The sequence below is a fragment of the Lepus europaeus genome, chromosome 9, assembly GCF_033115175.1.
Source record: "Lepus europaeus isolate LE1 chromosome 9, mLepTim1.pri, whole genome shotgun sequence".
Classification (NCBI taxonomy): Eukaryota; Metazoa; Chordata; class Mammalia; order Lagomorpha; family Leporidae; genus Lepus; species Lepus europaeus.
Window position 1 is genome coordinate 14,021,580 of NC_084835.1, and position 17,950 is coordinate 14,039,529.

At 66.7% G+C, this 17,950-nt stretch overlaps 1 protein-coding gene across 1 annotated transcript in view; it reads right to left on the minus strand.

The window, feature by feature from the left end:
- The window catches only part of PLXNA1 (plexin A1), a 43,316-nt gene extending 25,584 nt beyond the window's left edge, over positions 1-17,732 (minus strand). Inside the window, exons 1-8 of the mRNA XM_062200578.1 lie at positions 16,524-17,732; positions 15,001-15,183; positions 5,718-5,858; positions 4,850-4,950; positions 4,520-4,643; positions 4,274-4,427; positions 3,652-3,751; positions 2,180-2,294 (exon numbers count right to left, since the gene is read on the minus strand). Coding sequence (XP_062056562.1) covers positions 2,180-2,294; positions 3,652-3,751; positions 4,274-4,427; positions 4,520-4,643; positions 4,850-4,950; positions 5,718-5,858; positions 15,001-15,183; positions 16,524-17,717 — 2,112 coding nt within the window. The 5' untranslated portion in view covers positions 17,718-17,732. The remainder of the gene's footprint in view (positions 1-2,179; positions 2,295-3,651; positions 3,752-4,273; positions 4,428-4,519; positions 4,644-4,849; positions 4,951-5,717; positions 5,859-15,000; positions 15,184-16,523) is intronic.
- Positions 17,733-17,950: the final 218 nt, after the last annotated feature.

A 17,950-nucleotide genomic window follows, 5' to 3' on the forward strand; every position in this document is an offset into this window, starting at 1 on the left:
GCCTCCTGCCCAGGTCTGTCCCTCTCCACGGCCAGCCCCCAGGCTGACCACCATGCTCCGGGCGGCAGTCCTGCCAGGGCCCTGCTGCTGCCCCTCTGGTCTTGCTCCCGCCGCCCAGGTCTTAGCCTCTTCCCTGGCACCCTGCACAGTGTTATCTTCCAGTTGTGCATTCCAGGACTCGGGAAGCAAGCACGGACAGGCCGGCAGGGGCACCGCTGTGAGGGGGAGGACAGCTCGCACCCTCAAGAGCGCCTCCCCTCCCAGCTCCTGCAGCCACGGTGCCAAGGGGCCAGCGAGTCAGCACAGGGCCTGGGCCCAGCAGTTCCCAAAGCTGTGCCTCCTTCCCCCAAGGTGGCACAGAGACCCCGGTAAGAAGCCAGTGGCTCCGGAGAAGGCAGGCAGGGGGACTGCTATGTGTGTGGGGCTCGGCACCAGGGGCCTTCCTCAAGGGGACCATGCAAGGGGTCCTGGGGGAGTAAAACAGCCGGAGTCCCAGGACTGACCAATCAAGTAAGGACACCTGACCTCAAACCACCCACAAGCACTGCTAGAAACTCTCATCTCCCCAAACCCAAGGTCCCAGGCCTGGCAGTGGGGACAGGGCCACTGCGGGAGGAGCACAGGGCCGACTGCCCTGGCTCTGCCGAGGGCACAGGGCACTGGACCTCACCGGTCTCAACAGAGGCTGGACAAGGAAACCACGGAGCAGGCCCAGGCGGGCTCCTGTGAGAGGAGGTCAGCCAGGAGCCCCCGGGAGCCTCCAGGGAGGAGGGGCCCAAGGAGCAGGGGCCCACATTATACAACGGAGGCATCCCCGGCTTCACCCGGCTGTGTCGCCGTTTGTATCCGTGTCACACACGAAAACCCCGGACTACACTAAAGAGAAGAGTGAGTTTGTGTGGAAGGAATTCATCCACATTACCCCGCACACGCAGACTCCTCAGAGGGGTCTCTGCTCCTGGCCCCCCTGCCCAGCCCTCCAAGGTCCCCAGGGGCCACTTCCTCCTGTTCTGAGGGTGCTGAGCTGGTGGTCTGGACAGGGCCGGGACAGCGACAGCTGTCACTGAGGAGCAGGGCCACCTTGGCGTCCAGACACCCCAGCTGGACTCTGGCCCTGCCTCACTAGGCCACTCTGCCGCCCAGGGCTCCATCCAGGACCAGCCACACCCGCAGTGACTTCATGCCCACTCATCGCCAGCCGGTCAGGCCCCTACCTGCCCCAGCATGCCTTGCTGAGGCTCTGTGGACAGGCTGCACGCCAACCATCGTCCCAGCGTCCCCACTCGGCCAGCTGCCAGGCCTCCCTCTGCTGCCATCTCGTCCCCTAACGTGGGCAACACGCCGGGGAAACAGAAAGCACCCGGCGGAGAGGGACGGCGGGGGTGGCCAGGCCAGGCCTCTGTGAGGAGGGGATCCAGGGGACGAAGGGGGAACCACAGCACCAAGGGGGCCTGGAAACTCACTCTCACTTCTGCTCCAGGCCCCTCCCTGCTCCAGGAAAAACTCAAATCAGCTGCCACTCCAGGTGCCCCCGCGAGGGTGGGACCTGTCCCCCTCCCCTGTCCCAGCCCTGGCTCCACACCCAGAAGCTGGGAACAGGGGGCCTCACAGACCCGGGGCCTCAAACCTCCCACCGCAGCGTGCCTGGCAAGGCCCCAGGCCTGCCCATTGCTGGTTCTGAGGAATGGCAGGTTCCAGGAAGGAAACTGCCTGCTGCTCCGAAGTCCAGCCAGCACCTTGCCCCAGGTTTCCCGAGTAATTACTAACCTAATTACAGGCAATTGCCACACAGCACTTCAGACGGCTCCAGCAGCCCACAGGCGCTCCACACGTTAACCTGGTCAGGCCCCTCGCGCCTGCGCGGGCTCTGGGTCTTGGACAAGCGCCTTCCTCACAGCCCCCTCCAGGTCGCCCTTTAGCCTGCAGCCCCCAAGATGAGGGGGGGCCCAGACTCCCAAGGACCACAGGAGAACTTGGGGACCAACTGACTGTCCAGGGTAAACGTCTCTGACCCCCAGCACCATCGGGCCCCGAGTGCAGCCTCCTCCCACAGTGACCGGCCCGGCCACTCCTTGTGAGATGTGGACAATGTGCTGACATCACAGCGCAGTCCTCAGCCCACACCCCTGCAGGGCAGTCCATCTCCAAAGCCCCGAGCCCCAGCCGCGGCTGGCCTTACCTCGGACATGTTGACACGGCCCTCCAGGAAGGCGCAGTCAGCGGCGTTGTGCGTGCACACGTGGCGGTATTTACACCAGTGACAGGGGAAGGAGCCGTTGACACACGACAGGCAGCTGCGGGGGAATGGGGCAGGGGGTGAGGCCTAGGGAGCCGGCCCGTGCTGCCCCCGTGGCCACCTCAGGGCCTTTGCACTGTCTGCTCCAGGCCCGCAGTGCTCCTCCCTTCAACTCACACACCGCTGCACCCGGGCCTCCTCAGAGCCTCCCCCCCAGTGCTGCCCCCTCTCGGCCGCTCTCTTCTGCAGGGTCTTTGTGACCACGGGACATCCTCTACCAGCTCTGCCTGCCACAGGGCCACATGTGGCTATTAGCACCACAGAGGCATCTCTGTGACAAAGGCACCGCACTGGGTTTCATCTCCTACAGAATTGAGATCTGGGCACAGGCAGCAAAGGGCTCCCTAGCCCCGAGCAGCCGGGCCGTGGTGCGTGTCTCCTCCCAGGCCAGGAGCTCTCTACTGCCCTCTGGCCCGGCCATGAGGTCCTCGGCCCATTCGGCCGACCACAACTCAGCCTCCAGGACACTGCCGCCACCTGGCCCCCAGGATTTCCCAGCTGCTCCGGCCGCCCTGCCCCTCTCTTCCGTCCATGCCCCTGCAGTCCTCTGCCAGTGCAGTCTCCTGCCCCAAAGGTGCCCCCTCCTCACCACCCAGGACCAGAGAAGCTGCACCCTGGAGATAAAAATCCTGCCTTGTCCCAGCAGGGGCTCCATCTATCTGTCAGTCAACAATAAAAGGCAAGGCTGAGACACCAGGCAGCTCCCACCTCCAACCCCCTGCCTGCTGGGGGCTCCCCGCCAGCCGCCCGCCTCACCCCAGGCCCGAGGCAGGGGCAGAGCTCAGAGTTCCCCTTGTAGACCACTGCCTGGCTCACAGTGGGTCCTCAGAAGGCCCGCAGCCTCTCCTCTCTTCCGCTGGGAGTAGGGGTGTTCCCAGCCAAACCAGAGCCGAGGCCCAAGCCTGCTCTGCAGGCCGCAGCCAGGGGCCCTGAGACAGGCCAGCATGAACGCGGGAGACCTGGGGACGCTGCTGTCTAGCAGCTGGCACTGGGCCCAGAGGCACCACACACTTGGCGGCTGTGCCTGGGCCCCTGCACCAGCCCTGGCCCTCTAGAAGTCGCATGTGTGAGTGGGTGCACGTTCCTGCCCAAGGCTCCAGAACTACCAGAGCCCACGCCCATACCCGAGGGCGCGCCCGCCGCTCCTATGGGGTGGCTCTGCCGTGGACACGCACACCCCACCTCCCCAGCCCCCACAGCCCTGCCCTTGCTGGTGCTCCCACCGGGCAGGCTGCTCCCACGGCAGCCCCTCCTCCCTCCCTGACCACCTGGCTGCAGGAGCCCTGGACACAGACGCCAGCCACAGGAGGGCAACGTGACCCCTGGGGCAGGGCGGGGGGCCCGGGGACACTCACGACTGGTGGACGCTGCAGTTGTAGAAGACGAAGTCCACGGACGCGAACTTCTTCCCCGTCTCCTTGGACTTCAGGTACAGCTTCACCACGCGCTGGTCTCCTGTAGAAGCAGCAGGGCCGGTGTCGCCGGGGCCAAGATTTCTCATGACGGGGGGAGACTGGCCCCGCTGCCCCACTGAGTGCAAGGCCAGGACCCCTCCTCAGGCCCTCGGGGGACGAGGGGCCAGGGACCTCTGCACTGGCTTCCTGCTCAGGGCAGGAAGAGGCGGGGACAGCGTGGCTCCCAACCCCCAGGCTGCTTGGGAGGGGTCCTGTGCTCTGCCAGCCCGTCCTACACACTTGTCCTACGACCTCACACAGCTGCCTCAGCGGCCTCCAGCTTTGCCCCCACTGCCCGCCGGGCTCATGACACGACACCCATCCACTGTCCCCCAAGGACTGTCCACCCATGGCATGGGCGCCTCATCGGCTCCAAGAGGAACAGCAAGCCCCTCAGACAACGGTTATCACAGTTTGCATAAAACACGTGCTTGGGATCAGACGGGCGGGTGCTCGGTGTGTCAGGAATGACCGAATCCTCCCTCCCGCCCCATGGCTGTCCGGGCACGGACAGGGTGCTCACCCTGGCCCCGCGTGATGGGCGCCACCTCCCGGGCGGAGGGCGAGTGGCAGTGGATGCGGCCGTCCTCCAGGAGGCCCTCGGACTCGGTGAAGTCCTCGAAGGAGCAGTTGACGCCGGCAGAGAGGTCGGGCACGTTCCAGGCCTGCAGCACGAGCTGCGCCCCGCAGGCAGGGAGCGTGGGTGAGCAGGGCGCTCCCGGCGCGCCCCACCCCCACCCTCCCAGTCGCCGGGGGCAGCGGGGCTCACCGGGACCTGGGACATGGTGACGGACACGTTGCGCGGCTGCACGGTCAGCTGCACGCACTGCAGCAGGTCCGAGGCGAAGCGCTGGGGCTCGTCGGCCCGCTCGCAGGCGTCCTGCCTCGAGCAGCTGCGGGCACAGGGTGCTGAGGCTGAGGCCGAGGGAGACCCCAGGCCGGGGCGGCAAGGATGGTGCCACGCCCGCAGCACCCCTCCCCGCCGTGACGTCCCTACTTCTGGTCTGGCTGAGACCCAGAAGTGCTCAGAGGGAGCCGCGACCGCCTGGGGGGGCACAGCTGTGGCCCCCCTCCCCACAGCCTGCCCATCCCTACTCACACACTGTGCAGGACACACCAGCCGCAGTGGGGGTCCCGCGACCCCAGGCACAGCTCGCAGGACGTGTACTGCACGCAGCTCTCCACAGGCACCCGAGTCACCTGGGGCAGGGGCCACAGGGTCAGGCCTCTCCAGGCCACCTCCCCTCTCCCCGCACTCTGTGCGCTCCAGGACCCTGCCCTGAACAAGTCCAGGCGAGCCCTGAGCACCAAGTTGGGCCCACATGATGTTCCCAGGGGCAGGCTGGGCTCCAGGCATCGGATCACGCTTGCTCAGCTCGGCTTCCCAGCATCCAGAGGCCCAGGGAGCACCGGGGAGGCCCGGGGACCTGAGCCCCCTGAGCTCAGGACAAGGCAGAGAGAAGCAAGTGTGGCTAAGAGGGAAGGCAGGCCTGGCACTGCCTGGACTGGTGCCTGTGCCGACCCACCCTCCACACGGCACAGCAGAGGGCAGAGGCGGCTCCACATGGGCCAGTCCCTAAGGCTACTGCCACGGCTCCCACTGGACAGAGGGCCCGGGCCTTAGCCCCAGCATCCTGGCTCCAGGCCCCCCAGGTCCATGGCCCAAACCCTGCAGGACCACCACGCTCTGAAGCGCTCTGGTCTCCACTGTCAGGAGCCTGGGCCAGGTGGATCTGGAGGCAGGGATGGGGGCCTCTCACCCACACCGCTCCCCCAGGACAGGCCCGCGGAGCCCAGGCTGCTGCTGACCCTGGAGCCCTCACACTCCCATACCGCACACCCAGACCCACACCAACCAGTTCTGCCAGGCCACAGTGGGCACCCTTTGAGAGAAGTCAGTCACGACCGGGGCCACCCCTCCCACAGTCCCCAGTGGCCCCACACCCCGTGGCCACGGTGGCACCCACCTGCTTCTCCGTCATGGCGTAGAGGTACTGCCGGTTGGGGCTGAGGACAAGGTCGCGCAGGATGGGGCTGCCCTCCTGGGCCACCACACTCTCGTAGGCCAGAGCTGGCCGGCCGCCAGGGTTCGAGAGGTCCACCAGGATCTGTGGCGGCAGGGGTCCTGAGTGGCACTATGTCAGTCTTTGCTGCCCCCACCCCAACCCCGCGGGGGCCTGGGTCCGGAGCCCCTCCTGCGCTACACTCATTGGCCAACACCAGCCCCGGGCTGTCAGCAGAGGCCAGAACCTAGGGCAGGGGCCTCTGCAGGGTGGGGGTCAGCCCCCACCACGGAGCCACTTGGCCTTTTGAAGGCAAAGGCAGCAGGAGCCCCAAGTGGGTACCCCACCTTTCCTGGGGCCCAGCTGGGCTTCCAGAGGAGGGGACACTTGGGGTGGGGCACAGCAGAGGCCGGGGCCTGCTCCAGGCTGTCCCAGAGGTGGGGACAGCCCCAGGAGTAGGCGGAGGGCAGGCGTCTTATTGGCATGGAAATGTATTCCTGATCCCAAACAGACTGGGCGTTAATTGGCCAGCCTTCTCCTAGGCTGCAAGTATTTTTAGTTGCTTTTACCAAACAAATGTATTTAATTAACAGAGAGACCCAGGGGGCTTTCCAGAGATGGGGCTCCTGGGGCCCGGCCCGGCTCCGCTCCGGCTCTGCTTCTCTGGTCCCAGGCAGGGCAGGCTCTCCCCGGCACCGGGCCTGAGGCCTGCGCCCGCCCCCGGTGTCACCGCCCGGCCCCCCTCTCCTCTGCCTGCACAGGACCCCTTCTGGAAGCCCCCGCAGTGACAGGACAGGGCAGGTCCGCTGGTGTCAGGGCCAGAGCCAGCTCAGCCTGGGCCGGGCCGAGGGCGGCCAGCCAGGGTGGGGCGCTGTGTCTCCGGGCCAGAGGCTTTGGGCTGTGGGAGAGGGGGAGGGCCGCATTCCTGAGAGCTCAGGGCCACCCCCCACATCCGCTCAGCTGCCTCCCCACCAAGCAGACTTAAGTCAAACCAGACCCGGAAGAGGGAGCCTGGAGCAGGGCAGGGGAGGAGGCCCCAGGCCAGCCCGGCTGGGACGCCTGTAGGGGCTGGGCCACAGCTGCCAGGTTACCTCAGCCTGAGGCCTCTGGGACCACTGGGAGGCAGCATGGGGGCCAGCCCCGCGCCCGGCCCACCCACCCCCGCCCGCGTCCACCCCGGCCTGCCCGCTGTGTGGCCGATCCTCTGTGACCACTGCAAAGGCGCTGAGGGGGTCAGCACCACAGACCCCTGCTCCGCGGCTGTGACAGGCACTGCTCACGGGAGCTGGGTCAGACTCAGCGAGCACCGGGGGCTCCGCGCCTCCAGCAGTGGGACCCAGGCGGGGCGCTGAGCCTCCCCCGCCTCTGTTTCCCCAGCTGTGGATGGGGATGATGGACACCCTTCCTGGGGGAGGGCAGTTCTGAGTCACAGGACGGGGAGAGGGAGGGCAGCACACAGGGGCCCCAGGGCCCCACAGCCGTCACACACCCCGGAGGAGCTGGAGGCGAGAGGACACAGCCTGGGCAAGGGGCAGGGCATGGAGACCCAGTTTCCAATCCAGAAGCCCCCTGGGACTCCCCCTCTCTTACCCCGTCTCCCCGATCCTGCAGATGCCCCTACAGTGGCCCAAGCCTGACCCGTCTCACTCAGCACCAGGGCTGTGGACCCATCCCAAGCCTCGCCCTTCCCCCAGCATATAGGAGCGGACCCCGGGAGGCACCCCAAAAGGGATACAGTGTAAGAGCTATCAACTTCCTGCCACCCTGCCCACCACCAGCGGCCACGTGATGCTGGCCCAAGCACTGCCCAGCCTGTTAGCCCTCTCCCCACGGGTCACTCCGAGGGGCACCCCCATGCAGCAGCGGATAGAGAACGAAGAAAGGTCAGCGCCAAGGCCTAGAGGGTGGGTGGGGCTGGGTGACGAGCAGGCTTCCTCCCCCAGACTACAGGAGAAGGAAGACGCAACTTGAGCCCTGGCTCCGGAATGCCCCCCTCCCCAGGCAGAGTGCCGACTGGGACAGGTGGCACCCGACAGCTGCAGCTGGGGCACGCGTATCCAGCTGTCCGGCGCCACACACCCATCTGTCCACCCACCTGCCTTGCACTGCACCACCCCCACCCCTACAGAGGCAAAGGAAGACAGGACCCCAGCAGGGGCCAACTCTTGGGGAGGGGCCACTGATGGCCACAGGGCATTTCTGGGGCACAGAGCGGGCAGGCATCGGGGAAGCAGCCTGCTGGCCTGGAGGCGTGTGCCGCAGGCGACGGCCCCATGCACAGTGCTGAGCAGCCACCGTCCGGGCTGTCTGTGTGCACACACTTGTTACGGAGGCCCTGTGTGCACACCATATGGGGAGGGTGTGACTGGACAAGCTCGCCGTGTCCCGGCGACAGGGCCAGGAAGTAAACCAAGGCTCCCACAGCTGCACCTGGGGGGCAGAGTCTATGCCAGAAGCGGGAGGAGAGCCAGCACCCTGCAGGAGGGCATTCCAGGAGAGAGGGAGCGCAGGGCAGGCACAGGGCCAGCAGGGCACACGCCGGCTGGCCGGGAGCGTGCGTGCCGACGTCCACACCCCCAGCTCCCAGCTGTCCATTCTAGGGCCACCCACCTGGGTGCAGCCCACCCTCGAAGCAGCTGGGTCCAGCAGGCTCCTCCCTGGAGCAGCTAGGCAGCTGGCAGAGCAAGTGAGGGGCGCAAGCTCCGAGGCAGGCTGGGCCACGCCCGGGTACCCTGCCCGCCCCCAGCTGTCTGCCGCCTCCTGGGTCTGCAAATCGCCCAGACTGGTGGCCCCAACAGCCCTCTGCCCCCTTTCACACAGCACCCTTGGTGGGGGGGGGGGGGGACTTGGCCTTGTTCACAGAGTCCTGCTCCCTGAGGACCCGCCCTTCTCACAGACGGCTTCCATGGAGCCCCCAGCCTCCCCGGGGATGCCCAGCAGCCCGTGCTGGCCCTGGGCACCCATCCACTTTCAGCTCAGGGCCTCTGCCTGGCTCTTCCAGCCCTTGGGTCCCTCTGTCCCATCTCTACACTGGGGACTTGACCCTGGATTCTGAGCTGAGGGTCAAGGGCAACCAGCCTCTCCAGGGAGCAGCCAGGTCCCACTGACTTCTCAGGGACAGTGCCAGCCCAGGCAATGAGCTGGGCTGAGCACCTGTCTCCACGTGGGGGGCCGTTCCCCACCCGGGGCTAAAGGGAGGCAGCCACTGGTCAAGGGAGGCCCTGGTCCTGGGGATTGAAGTCCCAGGCTGGTCCAGCCGGCTGCCCAGCTCCCATCACTGCCACGGTCCTGGCCAACTGCTGCGGGCAGCGGGCAGCTGACAGCCTGGCCAGGTCAGCTGTCCATCCAGTCCAGAGCCAACAAAGGGCCCATTCTCTGGGCTGAGGGCAGGCGGGGGCGCCGAGGAGGATGTCTGGGCCGTCCAGGCTGAGTGCCAAGGTCGGCACGCGCCCTAGCCACCCGGAGGCAGGGGGCTGCCCAGCTTGGCCCCGACCTAGGAGGGAGAAGCCCTCTGCGCTGCCCACTCCTTGATGGCAGCCAGAGAGCTTGGCCCCCGATGCACCCCCACCCCTCCCCGCCATGCCATGAACGGGGTGCACTGCCCGAGCTGATTCTGTCTCCAGGGGTGGAGGGACAGGCAGGCAGCAGCGGGGGACTCACGGCCATCCTGGCCCTTTTTGTAAATGCAATTGCCAAGCAGCCCCAGCCCAAGGTGGTTCCCAAGCCCTTCCTCCCCTCTCCCCTTCAATGAGCTTCCTCCTCCTTGGGCTGGGGCCGGTTCCAGGCCCCCTTCCTGGGTCCCCCCACCCACCCCCATTTTCAGAAAGGCCAGGAGGAATTTGATACTGGAAAAGCAATTAGTGATTTCCTCTCGGCAGTAATTGGGTAATTAAAACATGATTTGCAGGAGGCCTGATGGCTGTAATTGGGCCAGACACACCTGGCAAGGGGGGGGGGGTGTCCCAGGAATCCCGTCTTTCCTATCCCCAACCCCCAGCACACAAAGGAGAGCTAGAGGCATTGAGGTCAGGGTCCTGCAGGTGGCAGGAGCCAGGCTGCCAGACGGGCTGCACACGGCTCCAGCAGCGACCCTTCTCCTCTGCGGCACAGGTCTGGGGGAGAACTCGGGAGCTGGGAGGCAGAACTGCTTAGAGACAGGGCTGCAGCAGAGGCCACGAGCCGGGTGGTTGGCACGGCTTCCACCCACGTCACTGAGACTTTGTCCTAACCTAGGACTTGCTGGGGCCCCCACGGCAACCCAGCATTCAACCAGCTCGGGGTCCCAGTGGGGGCTGCAGAGCCAGCACTGCTGGCCCTCCACCCACCTCTCTCCTGTGACTTCAAAGCCCCGCAGCCCTGACCCTCAGCGTCACTTACAGCAGACAGAAGCTCCATCCACGCTCTCTGGCTCCCAGCCGCCACCAGGCAGACCACCATGGGGTCGCCAGCAAACTGACCCACCACACACAGACCAGGCGCCCAGAGCAGCACCCGAGGCCCCCACACCCCAACCAGGGCATGGCTTGGTTCCCAGCATGTACTGAGGCACCTGAGTTAGAAAACCCTGCCCAGCAGACTGCCCCACCCACCCACCGGACAGTGACAACTGGGTCCCTGCCACTTCCCATCAATGACCACAGTGGGTGGACATAAACAGACCTGCCAGGCATGGCCAGAGGGCCTCCCCTAGTCCTCCAAGGGGGTCAGGCTAGAAGGGTGACGGAGACCCAGGTGGAAATCCAACAGGGATTCACGCCTGCCTTCACCGGGGTCCACGCACACGGTGGCAGGAAATGGCACCGTGTCCGTCCAGAGTGGAGGGACGCCATGGACAGGCGTAGATCACAGCTACCAACAGCAGGAGAGGCGAGGCTGAGCCAAGGAGGACTCGGCCTACAGGAAGTCACAAACACACAGCAGCCCCAGAGGTGGCGGCTGCGCCCTGAGCTGTTCCCTGCAACACCCGCTCATCTGTGCACGCTCACACGTGGGTCAGAACTGCCCAGAGAAGCCGAAAGCACGCAAGGTTCCGGCCAGCACAGGCCCAGGGCAGCACCCAGCAGGAGCTCCGCGGACACAAGCAGGAGGAGCAGACAGAGCCGCCTGTGGGGCGCAGGAGGGGCCGGACAAAGGGAGCTGCAGACACCGGGCTGGGCAGTGGCCTCACTTCTCCGGCCCAGGCCCCACGTGTGCTCCGTGGAGCTGTGCCTGTCACCAGCCATGGTCCCTAACACTCTGGGGACAACACAACTAATGCTACGGGGCTCCTGGGCCCTCAGGATGCAGACATTACAGGGCCCACCTCCCTGAGTGCCCTCAGGAAGCCACAGAGACATAGGGGCTCGGGCAGGGGTATGCAGCGGGCAGCTTGGGGGCCAGGTGCCACCCTGCAACACAAAGGCCCATGTGCGTGGGACAGCAGCCCGGCCAGGGCCAGAGCACAGCAGCAATGGCTTGTCACAGGCCCATGTGAGGAGGGGCAGTCAACCCACCCCTGCCTCCCAGCAGCCCCCAGGCAGGCCCACTGCAGGCCGAGCTCCCTGAGAGTCCTGTGCCCAGATGCTCAGAGCCATGGGATAGGCCCTGGCCACAAACCGGGGGCCCATAGGCACGCTGGAGTTGGCCTAAAACACTCTCCCAGAACACAGAACTGAAAAACGGGACACCGGGGCAGCCGGGCCTGGGCTCCTGCCCTGCACAGCCACCAAAGCAGGCCCTGCTGGGCTGTGCGGGAGCCACGGGAGCAGCGGACCCTTGTGTGAGGCCGGCCCGGGGCAGGGCCTCTCCCAACCTGTGCTCCAGCAGGGCTGGGGGAGGGACTCGCCCTGCGGGAGTCTGGGGTCTGCTCTCTTCCTCCGAGAGACCTGGGATGACTCCAAAGGCTCAGAGCAGGGGCTGCCCTTGGGAACTCAAGCTGGGGTCCCTGGAGGACGAGGGGCAGGGCTGGGTCTCTGGGGGGCAGAGGTGCTGGGAGAGGCTGGGGAAGGAGAGGCGGCCTCGGTGGAGGGAGGGCAGGTGGCAGGCAAGGCTCTCGGGAAGGGAGGGGGAGGCAGGGGTACCCCCAGCCAGCCCCGAGCAGCTGAAGTTGGCAGGTCTTAAATTAATCGGCTACAATTTTACACAACAACACGTTTGGCAGGGCCTGGCCGGGGGCCAGCCCAGTCCCTGGAGCTCCCCAGGAGCTTTTTAAAGCCGGGGAAGGAGCAGGCCGAGGAAAGAGGGGGAGCGGCCAGCCCAGCAGGCCCCACTCCCTCGGGCTGCAGCTGGGGTTCCCAGGGAGCCCAGAGAGCCGGCGGAAGGTGGGGTGTCCACGCCCACTGGGCTAGGCAGGTGGGGCGGGCGGGGGCGGGGGGGAGCCGGAGGCCTGGCTCCTCCCCAGGACCCAGAGTTCAAGAAGCAGGAGGGACAGCAGGACGGGTTCAGGCCCCCTGTCACCCAGTGCCCACTGGGTTGGTCAGGACTACACAGGGGAGACGGGGGAGGGTGGAATCTCCTGCCAGGCCCCAGCCAAGCGGCAGGCTGTGCTGCTGCCCGGGGCAGTGTCCCTTGCTGTGGGGGCAGGGCAGGGCCTAGGTTGGCACCTGCAGGAGGCTACAGGGCCAGGGCAGGCGTGGGAACCAATGAGGGGGAGAGGCCCGGAGGGCACCACAGGCGGCCTGCACCGCAGCAGCCAGACCCCCGCCAGGGCAGCAGCTGCCGAGGGCCTGGGGCAGGGGAAAGGCAGGCCCCAGAGGTCAGCAGGGGTAGGGGCGCATGGGGGAGGGTCTCCCGGAGGAACAGCTGCCCCAGACCATGGGCTCGCTCAGAGAGGGATGGGGTCACGGAAGCGCGCCCCCCACCCCGAGAACTCTGCCAGGCCCCAAGCGCCTTCCTGCAAGGACCTACACAGAGGGAGGGACAACGAGGACCCTGGAGCCAGTGGCCCTGGGCACTGCCAGGTCCCCCCAGGCCACAGTTCCCTCATCCGTCAAGCCGGGGAAGGGGTCATTGGGAGGCTGCCACGTGGTGCCACAGGTTGCAAGTCAGCGAGGGGAGAGCTTGTGCGAGATCTGCCACAGACACGAGGCAGCTACCCAACAGCGCCACAGACCCTCACAACGGCAGCAGGGGCCCCCCAGGGAAAGGGGAGCAGGCTGTAGGGCCTGGAGGTGGGCCTGCAAACACATGGTGCTCACAGAGCCCACAGTCCTCCACCTGCCAGCAGCCCGGGCACCCCATCAAGGGGGCTGAGCCCTCACAAGCCCACATGAGTCTATGGGTAGAAGAAGCTGTCGCCAGGCCCGGAACCTGGGTGGCAGGGACCGGGACTTGAGCCTCAGAGAGCACCAGGCTTTGTGGGGAAGGGGCCCACCAGGGTCACACAGCCTGAACCAGCAACGCTGGGCCCTCAGGGGAGCTCACACTTGACCTCCCCAGCTGGACTCCCCAGCAGCTGCCCAAACAAGTCAGCAAGGGGCCTGCAGGGGCAGAAGACAGGCCCTCCCCAGCTGCCCAGCCACTGCCCTCCTCGGGCCTGGAGGGGGAAGGGGGCAGAGTGGAGGAGGGAAGCATGGAGGGACCTCTTTCATGACCAACACACGGTTCCACGTTCCAGCCTCAGTTTCCCTTCTGTGGGCCTGGGGTGGGGAGGCAGCAGAACAACAGCGAGCAGGGATTTAGGGAACCCCTGCATCCTGGGGCTCCTCCAGCCGAAGCTGCCGGCCAAAGGTGTGCCCGGGCACAGGAGCACAGGGGAGTCAGGACCGGAGGAACCCGTCCTCCCGGCCTCACTGAGGAGCCTGTGGGCGGCACCGGGCCTGTCTGCCCCCCCCCACCCCGCGCCAGCCCACCCACCATCAAAGGGGACACTCCCAGTCCTGGGAGCCGAGTGGAGGTGCCCGTGGGAACATCTCCAAGCTGACAGCACCCCAGCTTCTACCCCAGGCACAGCTGTCTGCCAGGCACCAGGCACCACACACCAACACGCACGGCGGGGGAGCCACAGGCCCCTGGGCGGCTCCGAAGCCTGTGTGTGTCTCCCTTGTGTGCCAAGTGGGCGTGCCCGCTGGACAGCAGGGAAAGGCCCTCACGCCACAGAAAACGGGACCCAGCTGAGGGCACAGGACAGTGCTGAGCCCACCAGGGTGACCCTGGCCACTCAGTCCAGATCACGGACATCTGGGTTCATTTCACAGACTGGGAAACTAGGTGTGGGAGTGGGGGGGTTCACTTCCCAGAGAGCGGCGGGACCTGGTTCCCAGGGCGACCTCCACGGCAGAGGTGGAGAGGCCAGGAGGCCCTGGCTGGCGGCAGGCCCGGCCCCACCCACGGGTGCACGCCGAGCAGGCAGGGAGCTGCGTCAGCGCCAGCCTCAGCGGCTGTTATTTCATCCCCGGGCCCGCCCCTGCTCGCTGAGCCCTGCTGCGCCCGGCACCCCCGCCCTTCCGTCCCCCTGCGGAGCCTCCCCTAGCGGCTAGGCCTGCCCTAAAGCTGAGTCCCCACCAGGTACCACACGCCAGGGGGCCCGGGCAGCTCCCCTCTGCCCACACTCTCCAGGAAGCCTTCCTGGCCCGGCCCTCGGCCCAGCTCAGCACAGGCACGCCGCTCTGGGAAGGAGAGAACTCAAGGAGACACACAAGCCACCCTCAGTCCCCTCGCTTTGAGGGGCCCTGAGCAGAGCCTTTGGTCCCTCCAGTGGCCGGCTACGTCACTCCCCTGGCAGCGGCCCGGGGCGGGGTGGGGGCAGGTGCATACCCTTACCCTGCCCTTGGCCTTGTCGCCTCGCGCAAGGCAGAGGCTCCTGCAGGGCAGTGCTGTCTCAGCAGACACTGGATCCGCCAGGGCTCGGGAGCTGGGGCCCGAGGGGAGGGGGCTGCACGGGCCGCCCTGCCCCCACCCCCTCTCAGCTTCCCTGGAGCTCAGGGAGCACTCTGGAGGCCTCGGCATCCCCGACCCCAGGCTGCTGCACAGGCAGGCTACAGGGCCCTGAAGGGTTCCCGCTCAGTGGGACCGAGGCCTGCCCAAGCCTCCCTCGGCCTCGGGGCCCTGCACGTGGCACACAGCACAGGACACCTCCCGGGGAGGCTTGGCTCCTGCGAGACCCTGGTGAGCCGAGCCCCTGGAGGTCCCTGGGCCCAGCCTCGGGCACTGGCCAGACCTCGCGCCCTCCCCAGACCCCAGCTTCCCAGGTCACAGAGCAAGGCTGCCCCTCCACCTGGGGTGCCCCACCCACCCCCACGACGCGCCACAAGCCCGCCCGGGGCCTGACCTTGCGGATGCGGCCGCTGCGAGTCCCAGCAAACACCACGGTGCGGCCGCGGTAGTCGTAGGCAGCCACGGCGGTCAGGCCGTCCTCCTTGTCCACGAACAGGGGCGTGCCCTCGATGGTGACCGTGCCCCCCAGCGGCTGGTTGAAGTCCTGCCCGCAGAAGTCGTCATCAATCTGCAGGGGCTGGGAGTGGGCGCAAGGTGAGCGTCACAACTACACCGCAAACACCTCCCCCAGGACCGGGGCCTCCCGGCACACCAGGCCAACTCCACCAGCTGGCGGTGAGGCAAGCACGCAGCCGCAACCGCAGCCAGCGCAGTTCAGTGGAACACGGATTCCTGGGCCCACGTGACACGGAGAAACCAAGGTTCAGGCAGGCAGCCCCAGGCCGGGGCCCATCTCTCCTGCTCCCACCCACCCAATCTGGCCCTCTTTGGAACACAGCCTGGGGAGCAATCGGCCCCCAAACCATGGGACCTGGGGGGAGGATGGGAGGAGGAGCCAGGCCCGCTGCACTAGGGACCCTGACACCCACAGTGACAGTCGGACAGGAAGGAAGGCTGTGAGCTTGCTCCTTGCTCCGCAGAGGCTGGCTCAGAGAAGGGACAGCTGTGGCCACAGAGGGCCCAGGCCTGGCCTTGGGGGGCTCACTTTGGATCCTGAGCAAGTCCCACGCCTCCTCGGAACCTGGGGTCTTCCTTGGGAAGATACAGGTTCCTGCTGCCCGGTAGGGTGGAGACCTTCCTCCAGCAGTAGCTGTACCAGACCTGCCCTTGGGCGGCACCTGGAGACAGGAGCGGGTGGGCTGTGGCTCGGCAGCCCCAGCATCGGGGCCACCGTCTGTGAAGGGCACAGACCACAGTCTGCACACGCCTGTCATCGACTCTCACTGCTGCTAGGGTGGCGGAGCCCAAGGAAACCCAAGGAAGGAACCAGTGCGACACAGAGATGGTGTCTGGGGCCCGTCCAATAGGGTCTGGTCCCAGGTCTGCCCTTACTGGCTGTGTGACCCTAGGCAAGTCCCCCCACCTCTCTATGTCGCAGACTAGAGACAAGCCAGAACAGGTGGGCCAGTGGCGCAGCGAGTTAAGCCGCTGCCTGCAATGCTGGCATCCCCCATGAGTCCCCACTGCTCATTCAGACCCAGCTCCCTGCTAACACGCACGGGAAAGCAGCAGAAGATGGCCCCAGCTCTTGGGCCCCTGCACTCACGTGGGAGACCCAGATGAAGCTGCTGGCTCCTGGCTGTGGCCTGGCCCAGCCCGGGCTGTCGCAGCCATTTGGGGAGTGAACCAGCAGATGGACAATATCCCTGTCTGTCTCTCACTCTCTGCAACGCTGCCTTTCAAATAAATAAATCTTTTAAAAAAAAACCTAAAACGGCTGAAGCGACAGGCACCCAGCCGAGCCCGCTCCGAGGAAGGCAGAGGAGGAGCCGCCCTGTGCTGCGGGGCCACGACGGGCGCAGGGCCTGGCACACGACAGGCGCCCCTGGGCGCGCGGCCCAGGGCAGCGAGGCTCACCGAGTTGATGCAGCCCAGCTCCTTGTTAAGCAGCCAGGGCAGCGAGAGCTTGCCCTCGCCGCGGTAGCACGACTGGATGCGCTCCTTGATCTTCTCCTTGATGGCTCGGAGCGTGAAGAGGCACAGCGCCGACTCCTTGGGCGGCTTCACGCGGTTCTTCTGGCCCTGGGCAAACACGGTGAACAGCACGTCCTCGTCCTCGGCCAGGCCCAGCTGGCGGGCCAGGGCGCGGCCGGGCCGGCTCAGGTAGGCGTCCTGCACCAGGCGGTACTCGACGCCCGCCTGCTCGCAGCCGATGGGGAACTCCACGTACGAGTAGAACTTGGGGTCGTCCACGCAGAGGCGCACGATCTTGGAGGTGAAGAAGTGCTCGCCAGCCGCGTCCGGGGAGGTGAGCTGCGTGTCCAGCTGCAGGGTGAGGTAGTACACGAACTGCTCGCTGCGGAAGCTGTACACGTAGTAGATGTCGAAGGCCGGGAACTTGGACAGCGTGTCCGACGGGATCTTGAGCTGCGAGGACACGAACTCGTCCTGGTACACGAAGCCGAACATGTCGGCGTCCTCCTCATTGGCCATGAGGCGGCGGCTGGACAGCGTGGGGAAGTACTCGGACTTGCCGTCGATGGGCGTGCCCACAAAGAGCTTGGCCTGGCCCTGGCCCGGCGGCCCGGCGATGAGCACGCCCGCCATGCTGCCCGCCTCGCGCACGCTGGACAGGTAGTGCTCCTTGCGGTGGTGCGGCTCACCCAGCTTGAAGAGGTCGTCGAGCCGCAGGAACTGGCAGATGCCCTGGGAGGCGCTGCCGCAGGCCAGCAGGCGGTTGGCGGCGTAATCCAGCAGCAGCAGCTTGTTGACGTTGTCGGTGCTGCCCAGGCCGTGCGGGCATGACTGCACACTGGGGGGCGGGTAGCACTTCTCGTTGTCCTCCACGGGGCCCGTCACGTGCGCCCGCAGCAGCGTCAGGTTCCCTGACAGCTTGTAGATGCGGTTCACCGCACCCACGTACACCTCGCCCGTCTGCTCGTGGACCACCAGGTGGGTGAGGCCCCAGTCGCTGGCCGCGAAGGTGCGGAAGGAGGGCTGTGGACCCCCGCCCGGCCTGGGCGTGCCCGCTGCCACCCGCACGGCCCCCAGGAGCAGCGGCAGCAACAGCAGCACCGGGAGCACGCACGGGCTCAGAGGTGGCAGCGGCATGGCAGGCAGGGGCCTCGGGCCTCGGTGCTCCAGTCCTGCAGGGGCGGGCATCATGGGGCCGGGAGCCTGAGCCCTGGGGAAGGAAAGGGGCAGGACAGAGTGAGTGAGTGCGGGCACGGCCCCCTCGCCCACGCAGGTGCACATACCCACCATCCGTCTCAGGAGCTCCCAGCCTGCCTCACCTGTGTTAGCCACCTCTCCTCCACCTCCAGAGGTGGGACCTCACCCAGGGG